General features: G+C 41.0%; 1 protein-coding gene across 4 annotated transcripts in view; it reads right to left on the reverse strand.

The window, feature by feature from the left end:
- Positions 1 to 12,478, reverse strand: part of RBM25 (RNA binding motif protein 25) — a 33,648-nt gene that overhangs the window by 5,148 nt on the left and 16,022 nt on the right. For 3 of the 4 annotated variants that reach the window (XM_028724566.2, XM_028724576.2, XM_028724557.2), the window contains exons 8-16: positions 11,187 to 11,240; positions 10,846 to 10,929; positions 6,899 to 7,179; positions 6,176 to 6,389; positions 5,609 to 5,698; positions 3,122 to 3,195; positions 2,198 to 2,348; positions 1,501 to 1,825; positions 901 to 1,175 (exon numbers count right to left, since the gene is read on the reverse strand). In XM_028724566.2, coding sequence (XP_028580399.1) covers positions 901 to 1,175; positions 1,501 to 1,825; positions 2,198 to 2,348; positions 3,122 to 3,195; positions 5,609 to 5,698; positions 6,176 to 6,389; positions 6,899 to 7,179; positions 10,846 to 10,929; positions 11,187 to 11,240 — 1,548 coding nt within the window. The remainder of the gene's footprint in view (positions 1 to 900; positions 1,176 to 1,500; positions 1,826 to 2,197; positions 2,349 to 3,121; positions 3,196 to 5,608; positions 5,699 to 6,175; positions 6,390 to 6,898; positions 7,180 to 10,845; positions 10,930 to 11,186; positions 11,241 to 12,478) is intronic. The other variant, XM_077927405.1, reaches the window with a different exon arrangement.

The following is a 12,478-nucleotide window of genomic DNA, read 5'->3' on the forward strand; positions in this document are numbered from 1 at the left end:
AGGAGGGAAAAGGTGAGTCTTATAGAGCAAAAATTACGGTAAACGGCTTGAATCCAGAATTCTCTTTCACTGATGAAAGCACAGTGAGCAGAAGTCATTTCCTCTTCCCCCCAGCCTCTTGTGTCCTCCATACAGTGGTACCTCGGGTTAAGTACTTAATTCGTTCTGGAGGTCCATTCTTAACCTGAAACTGTTCTTAACCTGAAGCACCACTTTAGCTAATGGGGCCTCCTGCTGCCGCTGCGCCGCAGGAGCACAATTTCTGCTCTCATCCTGAAGCAAAGTTCTTAACCCGAGGTACTATTTCTGGGTTAGTGGAGTCTGTAACCTGAAGCATATGTAACCTGAAGCGTATGCAACCCGAGGTACCACTGCAATGTGTTCCATAGGTTTCGGGGACTTTCCAGAACATTGTGGGAGAGCTGTAAGATGAACAAGTGAATATTGTCTCCCCTTCCTACTGCTAGTGGAATCCTTTGCTAGATTGGAAGCCTTTCACAAGCAGAGGGGCACTTAGTAACTTAGGATCCAAGCCAATCTTTGCATTTCGGTAGAAATAAGTAAGTAAGTAAGTAAGTAAGTAAGTAAGTAAGTAAATATCTACCCTAGCCACTCTGGGTGGCTTTCAACAGAACATAATTAAATTAAATTAAATTAAATTAAATTAAAATGATGTGACATGCCTATGTATAGGGTAGCATTTTTCCCCCAGTTAAAGATAAATAGCAGGCATGGGGGCTTGGTTATGTACTGAAATAAGGATTTTCCCACAGAGCTCATATTATTCAATGAGGTGCACAAATTTTACCTATACTCAGTGTTGAACCACAAGAGCTGGCAAATTAGTGCAACACATGTCCTGTAGTTCATACTCAAGATTTTGTAAAAATTTACACTTACTGAATCCACAATAGACCAGTCAAGAGGATAAGCAAAGAGTTCTGGTTTGGCTGTGGGAATTTTCTCAATTAGACTCTTAATGTGCTTGCGCTTCTCCTCAGTATTGACGCTGCCTTTGGAGGAGCCTTTGTCTTCATCACCGTAATCCAGGGGCACCAGTTTCCTTTTTCGTGGCATGTCATCACTGTCTTCATCCTCAAACTTATTGAAGACACTGTCCACAGTGAGTTTCTTTCTTTTCACGGCATTGGGCTGGTTAGGACTATTGCAGGCACCTAAAATATAAAGAAGATTCATTCTAATATATTTAAACACAATCTGGAGACTCTTCCAAATTCAGGTAAGAGCTGCACTTTTAAAAACAATGGGATATCAACAAAATAATAATAATAAAAGGCTGGGGAGAGAAAAATCAACCATAGAGCAAAGTGGCTACGATTAAAGAGTTTATTCTATGCTGCTTCACTCAACTGCTCTGCTCTCAAATGGATCAATAATAATTATACAATCAAAAGGTTCAAAGAAGGGAAGCACAGAATCTGACTTCCTATCTTTGCGCCCTCCTTCCTTACATGGATAGAAACAAGGGAAAAAACTTGCCCAATTTGAGGCTAAGCCCTATTTTAGGCCTGTACTCCTCTGGCTGCTGCTGATCTGGCGAGTTTTCATGTGGGATGATAATACCACAGGGAGATTCGTCCCCAGGAGTGTTAGGAGTTGCATTGCCACTTGCTGAGGAAACAGATGGGGCAGAGCTGATGGGTCGCAAGGTTGGTTTAAGGCAGGGCTTTTGCTCTGGCTCTTCCTCTTCTTCTTCAGGTTCTTCCCTCTTCTCTTCCTTTTCTTGCTTTTCCTCCTCCTCTTCCTCGGATTCTGGCTCCTGTTTGGTTTGTGGCTGTCGACGCCTTTCAGCCTCTTGTTCCATCTATGGAACAAAATTGTGGTCTTATGCACATTCTTCACCAAATGCACTTATTAGGAGTTAAAACATGCAAAGCAAGCCTGGCTGTCCCCGTAAATGGATAATCCTAGTTAATCCGAGGCAGTTTTTCAAAAGCTCAAATTTATTTGGCTTTATAAGTAAGGAATAATCCAGATTAACAATACTATGATACTTATATAAAGAGATCTGAAACAAAAAAACTGCTTTCCACATGAACATGGGGATAAACCCAGGACATGTCAACCAAAAGTGTCAGTCACAAATCTCTAGCTTACCAATAGTCAACTACATGACATGGTCTACTATTATAAAAATGCTCATTCACCACCCTTTGCCAAAAAAGGAGTTTCTTACCCTCTGTAGCTCTGCATCTGGATCTGGGTGTCCTTCTGCAAGAAGACGTTGCCGGATTTCTTCCAGTTCTTCCTTTTCCCTTTTCCTATCTCTTTCATCTGCTTCCATTTCCTTTTCCCTATCTCGCAATCGCTTCTGCAGAGCGCTTCCCCTGTAACATGTATTCACTTTTGTTTTAAAGGTCTCGTGGCACTTGTTTCCCACAAATATTTGTCAAAAACAGCACACCATAAGCACCCGATACAGAATATTGACTATAAAGTTTCATTCCCTACATCAGAGAAATAAAATATTCTGTTTGGAGTAGGATTTAGCCATGTACTTCTTTGCATCTGAATTCTTACAAGAACATGCCATGAAGGAATAGCAATTCTTAAAACTAGGGAAATAAAAGATCCTTTAGTTTGAAAGTGATTACGAGTCTCCTCATTCTTCCAACACAAAGTTATCTGAATATGTTCAGTGCTTTTCATAAAAGAGGTTATTTGCTAGGATTTGTCTAATGATCACTCTTATTGGTGCTGCATTAAATTTACAAATTTGGGGCTGCCATCTCCATCACTGAACACACAGGTTTCCTTTGTGGCGTGGAGCACCTTCGGCCAGCTTAACCCGATTCACTCACTACATACCCCACATTGGGCAGAAATATCCCTGCATTGCTGTGGGTTCGACTAGATGACTCTCGTGATCCCTTCCAACTCTCCAATTCTATTATTCTAAATCACACTGTAAACCTCTCCTACTCATCACATGTTGGAACACAAGGTTTCCTACATATGTCTTTCTGATAGGAGTCACGTTGACGAAACCTGAGACCACAAACTGATTTATCTCATGAACCGCCCTGAGACCTGCAGGTATAGAAGGGTATACAAATTTAATGAATAAATAAAAATCTCCTGCAGTTCATGCTAAGCATACCTGTAGTATTTTGGATCATCTCTGTCATCATCATAATCTTCTAGAAATTCTTTTAGACGCTTAGCTTCTTTTGCCTATAAGAGAGTTGAAAACATTTAATTAATTTCAGACAGAAATTAGCTCATCACCCTTGAAGGAGCAGAAGTTATTCCCTACCAGAAAGTTTCTAGAGTAGCACCTTCCTTTAAGTAGATAGCAAGTCACTACTAGTTTGCTTTTCCTGCTTCTGAAACGGTATTTCCTCCTCACAAACTACTGAACCCTCTGAAGCTTGGACTTCCCAGTTCTGAACTAAAGTGTAGAGGCATGAGATAAGTTAGCCAGGCTTTGCAAAAGGGACCTGAAATAATCGCTTTGAGTGCAAATCTGCCTCAAGTAGCCTGTCAGTTCTGGCTAGGATGCAAGAGAACCAAGTTAATGAGCTCTAAATGCATGAGAGGAATTTGGGCATGCATTTTAGAAAGCAGTTTCCTGTGCCAATCCACTTTTGAATACAGTCTACAATATAGCTTTTGAAAATGGATGGGTCCTGCTGTTGAAAGAAACATGTAAAAATGTCACTAGGCATGCAAACTCAGATCCAGCTTCTGCTCCCGCGCAAGTAGGAGCGGAATCAGGGCTGCTTAGCTGGGGAGTGCAAAGCCCGTTTCCCAGGTGAGAGATCTTTGACCCCACTCCTGCTTGCATGGGAGCAGAAGAGGGATCAGCTGAGGAGGTGCAGGCTCCATCACACTTACTTTTCCTGTGAGAGATGTGTGGCCACATTCCCCTCAATGGAGAAGTTTAAATGAGCACCACCTGGCAAGGCGGAGACAGCCTGACAGCTGCATAAGAGGCAGTGCAGGGGTTCTCAGATGCAGCTGCCGGGCTGCAGAAGCGGGATCATGGCTCTCTCAGCTTGGGAGGAGGGGCTTGCACTCCCCAGGTGAGCAGTCCCGCTCCTACATGCATGCAAGCTGGAGTGGGAGCGGGCATTTCTCAGGTGGGAAGTGGATGCTTTGTGCTCCCCAGGTCAGCAGCCCCAATCCTGCTCCTGCTTGCATGCAAGCAGGAGAGGTCAGGGATCTCTCAGCTGGGAAGTGGGGGCTTTGTGCTTCCCAGATGAGCAGCCCTGATCCTGATCCTGTTCACCGGGACGTTGGAGCAGTTAGGGCCTGGTGCCCCACAGCTGAGCAGCAAGCTGGGACAGCTGCATTGTCCCCAGCCCGGCAGATGCTGGGCTGAAAGCCCCTCAGCTCCCGCCATGAGAGCTGAGGCAGTTTCTCCCAGTGCCTTGCCAGCTGAGGTCAATGCAGCCTGTTTCAACATCGCGGGTTGTCACCAAACTGCAATGTTCTGCAGGCGATACATCATGATGTTAAAAACCTAACATCGCCCAGCCCTAGTCACAGCTAGCTTGCCTTGGCCTATGCAAGTAAATGCTTAGAGTTTTTCTCTCTCAATCTTAAGAGCGCTACCCTAAACATGTTTACCGAGATGCAAGTAACACCGAGTTCCATAAAACTTATTCCCTTAGTGTATTTAGGATTATATTCTCAGCATTAGGAGTTCTGAGAACCATGCAAAATCCATTCTCTCCATTTCTGGCAACAAGGTGTGAGTTTTTTAAATGACCTCCCATGGGTGCAGACTGACTGTCCAGTTTCCCCCCTTAGCTTACAACAGCATGAACAATACTTGCTGCTTATAATGGCAGATTGTTCCAGGCTACCAGCAATACTACAAAACAAGGATCTGTTTTGAGTTAATTTACATGAAAGCCAAAAAATTATATAAAAACACCGAGAAGTTTTTTTAAAAGCTTATGTTCTGAAGATTTATGCTGAAGATCGTAAGCAGGCAGCCACATTGGTATGTTAGAAAAAATACTCCGAGCTTCACAAAACTTTTCCGCTGCTTTCAGATTTAAATAAGGAGGGCAGAGAGGAGAAAAAATATGCTGATGGCATAGGGGGTAGTCAAAGCCATGTATGACATTATGGCCTTAAGATGGCAATTCAGAAAGCTCTTTGCAAACTGATTAGGGTACATCAAGCTCCATGTATCCAACGATAGTCATACTGAGAGTGGACCACTTGAAATTAATGGACATGACAAACTTTGGTCCATTACTTGAAATGGTTGAAGTCTGAGTAGAAAAAATATAAGCAGCCATTACTTATTCAAATCTGTCTGAGAGCAATAAGGAAAACAAAGTTGCAATATTAGTAAAGTTGGAAAATAGTTTTAGATAATGAACCTTTTCACTTTGTAAGGAATGAAGTCTGTAAAGCAGCCAAACACGTTTTTTCGCATAATGCTTTTTTAAAAATTGCAGCAACATACAGACTCAGCTATTTTGCATTCACATTTGTGAGCTACCACTTAAGTCACAAAAATATTACGACTACTACTACTGCCACTACAGGACACCCTTGTATACCAGCACAGAGATTCTGCCATTTGAGCATCGAATAAAAGCACTGCAAAAAATAATGAACCCCTTACCATTTCTCTTCGCCTTTCTTCCTCCCTCTCAGCTTCTTTTTCATATTCTCTAGCTTTTTTCCGTTCTCTGATCTCCCAGTTTTTAAGACGCTGAAACCAAATGATCTGTTTACCATTTACTGAACCAGAGAGGAAAAAATCCCATATGTCACTTGAGAGAAGCAAAACCATCCACATTTAATTATATCACCCAGTCTTCTGTTTCAATACAGAGGTTCTGTAAAATGCTCTGAAGCTTGATGGTCAATGCTACAAAATGATTAGAATACAGGTATGGGCAGGAAACATGCTCCACGATAATGGAGTTGGATCTTTAACAACTGTGATCAGACCTCCATTCAGAGAATGGGGCTTTCACTCTGAAAAGAGACAAGCTCCTTTCAACAAGTGTCTCTTGAGGGGGCATGGGGTACTGGGGGAGAGAGGCTTCAATGCAGGGCTCTGCAGCCAGTGGGTGGGATGGTAGAGTTAATATTCTCACCCCACCCCCCAAAACCGGGTGCTTTCCATTTGCAACAGAATCCCTTTGAATCCAATCCCCAGATCAGAAGCAACATCCTCCTATACCTCTTGATAAGCTGCTTCCTTTTCACGGAGCTTCCTTTCCAGTTTGCGCCGCTCATAGGCATCTTCTTCATCCTCTTCTCTATCCCGTTTCTTGTCCTTTTCTCGCTCTCTCTCCCGTTGTTCTCGTTCCCTCTCTCGTTCTCGTTCCCTCTCTCGTTCCCGTTCCCTCTCCCGTTCTCTCTCACGCTCCCTTTCTCTGTCTCTGCTTTTCTCTCTGTGGACAAATATCATGACAAATGATTAATGCATTTAATACTGCTGGTAACAGAGGTTAGGTCTAACAAAACTAACTCTACTAGATAATTAAAACACCATACAATACGAGGTTTACAAAAGTAGTGAGTTTGAGATCACCGAAATTAAGCCAAAACTCAAAACCTAAGTTTTTCAAATTAGCCACAACGTTGCTTGTGTAGTCATTAGACAAATGACGTTTTGAACAACAGACACAGTACATCAGTCTGCTGTCTTTACATTGATACACACACACACACACACACACGTGTCTCTCTGTACGTTGGTTGTGGCTTTATTCCGTCAGCCAAACCATACAAAAGGGCCTGAGGGACAGGGCAGCACGGCTGTCAGCAAATCATACTATTTAATTCATTGCCTCATGGCTTATTGCATTCTGGTCTTCAAAACAGGTTGCATCCATGAATTATTTCCTTAAGAACCACTGTCAAATTTATTAACAAGTATTCATTACACCGCACAATTTACCTGGATCTGCTCCGATCTTTATTTCGGTCTGAGCTTCTTTCGCGGTCTCTGTCTCGATCTCTTTCCCTGTCCCGGTCTCTGTCTTTAGTGCGGTCCCGATCTCTGTCCCGTTCTCGTTCACGCTCCCGTTCCTTTTCCTTCTCTCTTTCACGCTCTCTCTCCCTCTCTCTTTCACGCTCCCTTCTTTCTCTTTCACGCTCCCGCTCCCTCTCTCTTTCACGCCGTTCTTTTTCAATTTCTTGTCTCTCTTTCTCCTTTTTGCCTTTTTCCTCCTCCAATTTCTAGAAACCAAGAGGGTTTTCAAAGTTAGCACATAGCTATAGTCGGAGGCCCCACCCCACCACCACGCACAACACCCAAGGCTGGTAGTGAGCATTTCAAGAACACCAATAATTTAACATTTAAATATTTAACAGCTTACTGTCAGCTCATAAGAAAAAAAGTTCTGTAATTGTAAGGCTAGATTTCGTGCAAAAAGCATATATCTAACACAGACTGGCAATCTCCAACCTTGGAAAGAAGGGCAATGCTCACCTCATATATGCATATGCTGACAATTATATAGTGCATTGCCATCAATAGTTCACAGAAAACTCCCGAGCCACGAAAGATAGAAAAGAGCTTGAACACAGATGAATTTTTAGCTGGCAAAGTTAATCCTGCCCATGTAGACAGATCATTTAGTAGGATGCTGACAGACAAGATTACCTCATACCACAGCCAAACCAAATTCATTCTATGCAAGGATGGGAAGTAAAATCAACTTCAACTGTGTACGTTACTTAAAATGTTTGGAAGGATACATCTTACCAATCACTTTATTCTCCCCAACTTTTTTATTTTTTTGCATTCACTGCTTAAAGTAATGGTTTCTAAAGAACAGGATCCTCAAGAAGGTTGGAAATCGCACATAGACAAGACTAAAAGGTTATACAGTACATTTTTACTGAATTCTATACAAAAGTGCATTTTTTTTAATTCAAAAAGTCATGCCTATTACCAAAACTCCCATGAAGACAATAGAAAAATAAAATCTCATTAAAATGATAGATAAATCCATCCTTGGAAGCAGTTGGTGTGTGTTAACTTACAGATGCTGTGCTAGGACATGGACCGCCAACACTGGATTAACCTTGCCTACAAGCTATATTTCTGGGAGGAAGAGCAAGTACATGGTTCACAAGTAAACCAAAAAAAGGAAGGAAAAAAAACATAAGCCAAATATCAGCCTGATGGGTGCCAAAATATTAAGGGCATGATCCTTCCACATCCAAGTGTTGTGCCTGAAGAGATCTACGTAGGGCTTAACAGAGCCCGTTTCTCACGCCTCCTCTCCTTAGCGCACATGTGCAATCAGTGCACCGTACCATTTCAGCCAATAAGAGGCTCTTGCATCACTACTCAGCCCCCTCTTGTCACTTGGTGGAAGGAGCATGATCCGTTCCTTCACCAAGTGACAAGTGGAGGAGGATGTAAGAGAAGTGCACAAGCCTCTTATTTTCAGCAGTGGCCTGGTTCATTGCCTGCATGTATGCTAAGGAGAAAGTAACAGAGCACCATTATTCCTTACAGGACCCGTCTGTGCACGGGTGCAGCATGAGTGAGGAAGGATTACACCCTAAATATATTGTATGCAGTTGATGCAAGGGGGAAGAGCAAAATCGCCCCATTTGGCACCTTGTTTACCACTGCTGAAATAATTTATAAACTGGAACAATAAAGTGCGCATATATTTCTCTCTTTCAACAAAGCATTTAAGACAACTTTAAAAACAATCTTACCTGTCAGACAGTCTTCTCGTGTGCGCTCATGGACCAGAGAACCAAAACAAAGTCACAGTAATAAAACTAATAAACAAAAGGTCAATATATCTAACCACCACACTAAATGGCACCAAAAGTGAAATATAGGGAGGGTGGTGTTAGATACATTGAACTCACAAAAGAAAAGGGTATTTGAGAATGGTAGAGAACAGCCATAATGGAGGAGGAAAAAGTGAAAGTGTACAGAATGTGGCAACCTACTTTCTAAGTGAAATGCTCTCATACAATATAATTTCATTTAGTGTATTAAGATTATGCTAGCTATATTAACTTTCAAAAGCAGAACTTACCTCAAATTTCGTATACTTTTATAGAAAAGTTTATATACTGAAATGATCGATACTTACAGATTATTTTAGTTGTTCCAATAAGAATGTCTTTGGTTAAGTTCCGGGATTCCCCCGCAAAAATTTCTTTTGTAGTAAAAGCCATGATAAAAATTTGCATTGACTTTTGGCATCTTAAAGGCATTTATTTCAAGCTTCTCTTTTCTTAAAAGCCAAATCAGCGCTGCTGTTTCATATTGAAAATTTAAGTAATAGGCTGCTTCCAAGTGAACAAAAGGATGTTTTATAGGAAATGAGGGGTGAAAAGGATTCAGGATATGCCAATAAAGTAATGAGCAAAGAAGATAGGTAGGGAAAAAAACGTAAAATCTTACCTTCGGTTCTCTTCAGACTCATCTGTGCTGTAAATGGACACCCCCTGCAATGCTGATACCCTAACAGTCCAATTGTTTGTAAATTCTAACCAAAAAACATGCAAAGGTTCACTGTGCTCATTAGCCAGCCCCTTTTTGAACATCCCACCCAATATATGAAATGGCCATTTTGTATTAGATTTAGTTCCATCTATTAGAAGAGGTTAATTCAAAATATTCCCCCAATAGGATAGATCAAAGGCAGCAAAATGCCTGATTGCTTCTGAAACAGTGAAGCATATTTTGATTTTGTTTTAACCACATTATTTCTTTACATTTCAGAGGTATGTTGGGGCTTGGAAATAAGACGATGTTTCACCACTGAACAGTTTCATACATCTTCTGGAACAATTATCCTCAGGTTCTCATTCCAAAGTTATACTACAATATGTTGCATTGCCAGCAATGTACATCCATTTTTGCTTTAAAGTAAGTGTGATCCTGTAACCAGAGTACTTTTTACCCGTTTTGTAAATTCGCACCATTATACCAATATTAGCAAACTACAAGCACTCATTTCAGGGATAAATACTTCACTGAGCGTGCAGTACTCCAGCCTTGGTGGGCAGTTCATATTCCCTTAGAAGCTAACATCAAGAGACAGTGCATGCATAGCTTGAATTTCACCCTCCCTTAAACCACCCTTCCCAACCGGAACACATTCACAAATTCACATTACAGAAACCTCTGTAGGTGGGAACCCTGAGGTAGGATTTGCTGTGTAAACACATTTCCAAGCCAGTTACCCCTTTGCATATTTTTCTGAGGGGGCATCCATAAATAATAAAAAAAACAGAAGCTCATACTTACATCCTATTCCATGTTACTTTCCAAGCTGTGTTTTTCATCTTGCATTAGTCACCATATGATCTCTATCATAATGGTGGGGGTCAATGAATAGATTAGCTTAATGGGAATTTACAGTTCTTCCATGCATCTAAATTTTGGTAAAGTCTGATAACCACTAACCTAATTTAATTTCACCCCCATTCTCAACTCAGAGCTATTAAATTAAATCTCAAGTTTAAATTAAGCAGCAGAGCTCAGTAAAACAGAGTTTGAATTATGTCTTACAACTGCTTGAATGTTGTGGGGGCCAGAATGTTTTACGCAGCAGCCCAGTCTAATTATTGGATCTTATGTAAATGGTTTTAGCTGCTTTGGGTTAATTTTAAGAAAAGTGGGGTAGATGTGTTTGATTTTTTAATGTATTCGCACTGAGGAGACTGCAAGGTAGTCATTAGAAAATAAAAAGGACAAAATAAGACGATTTAAGTGGGATTTTGTCCTTAGTGGCTTTTTAGACACACATTATGCCTACTATATGTGATATGGTCATGTGCTTTTAAATTTTCTAAAGGGGGAGGGAAACTGGATTTTGCAAAAACCTAATTTTGTATAAGGTACAAAAACAAGTATACTACCTTGTGCGTATCTCTGAATTTACTGATCTCTCGGGATATCAGGTCCCTTTTATCTTCTTCCATTTCAATAGCATTTATATCCTCCTGTAAGAGAGAAAGGGGGGCAGAACAGGAGACAGAATATTAAAACCCATCTGCACAGAAACAGGAGAACCAAAAGAAAAGCTGAAGGTTAGATGTTTTGTACCAGTCTTGTAAGAGATAAATAAAGGCCTTCTGCAGTACCAAACCTCACAGTCTGATGTTAAATGAATGAAAAAAAAAATTAGATGGACACGAGTCACAAATCTGGTAACTAGCAGTAAACATAGTCATTGTCAAAGCCTACAATGTAAACGAACCTTGGTGATGAGTGGATAGGGTATCAGTGGGGCCACTGGAAATCTGCGGAAAATCTGCGGAAAAATCCACGGAGATTTCTTTTTTAAAAAATAGATTGCACACTACTCTGGAAAAAAAACAATGTTCTGTATGTTTGCAGAATAAGCAATATTGCATTGCTGTGACCGTAGGTCTGACTCAACAAAGTTACAGAAGAACCTCGCTAATTCTCCGTTTACTGATCTACTTCTCGGCAAAGGTTTGCTGGGTGCCACCTCACCCTGGCATGTCTCCATTTAAAATTGCAGAACATTAGCATTCTAGGAAATCTTGCAAGCTAAGCTACGCTTGTTAAAAGTGGCCTTTTGTGGTACTATTATAAGCCTTGTTTTGTTTCTTACTCGCTAATTCGCAAAATTGTAATTATATCAAGGGGCGGGTTGCCAACAGTTACTGCAAATTAGCGAGGTTCCCCACATCTGAAATCAAGAGTCAGATTTCACTTGCCATTTCTTTTCCCCGCACTCTCCATTTTCCCACATTATCCCTCATCTTTTCAACCAACAGAATGGGCAAGGGAACCAGTCACAATTATAAGCATTCAATAAAGGGGATAACAGTGCCTCAAAACCAGCTTTACATGGCACCCACCACAGTTTTATATACTTCCCTCCCCCCACCATGCACAGAGCTTTTTTAATACCACACTTCCCAACAGATAAGGGCATGAGAAGTCATGCTCGTGTCCCATGTTCATCCTTACAAAATAAAGATGCACTTCCACTATTTCAAGGGGCAGGAAGACAAGGACACAGTTAAATATTTCATTGTTCTGATAGACCACACTAAATTTAAAACCCAGCTACATCAGCAAGGTGTGGCTACAGGTCACCCTAAAACTAGCAGTTATTAAAGGAGGAAGATCAATATTCAGTTCTTTTAATATGGGCTTCTAAAAAGTAACCTCTCAGTACCATTATGTCTCTCGATACCCTTATATTCTTGATTATATACATAACACAATCCATAGCATGGATAATAACTTTTAAAGAGAGAGACATGGCTTGCCTATAAATAAGTGCAGAATGCAAAAAAATCAGTGCAAGATTAAGTTAAGTGGAGGCCACTGCCTTTTCATACACTTCACCAGCAGCCCAAGCTATCTTATTGCTTGCTATCAGCACAACATAAGGGAGAAAGTTAAGCTTAGTAAGAAAGGCTGCAGACAGAAACCAAAATTCACCCCCATCTCTTGCTATGAGTGGCAGGTATTAAGAGTCCATCATTGAAACAATCATGACGCATTTTCAAG

This window comes from Podarcis muralis, chromosome 1 (assembly GCF_964188315.1).
Source record: "Podarcis muralis chromosome 1, rPodMur119.hap1.1, whole genome shotgun sequence".
Lineage (NCBI taxonomy): Eukaryota > Metazoa > Chordata > Lepidosauria > Squamata > Lacertidae > Podarcis > Podarcis muralis.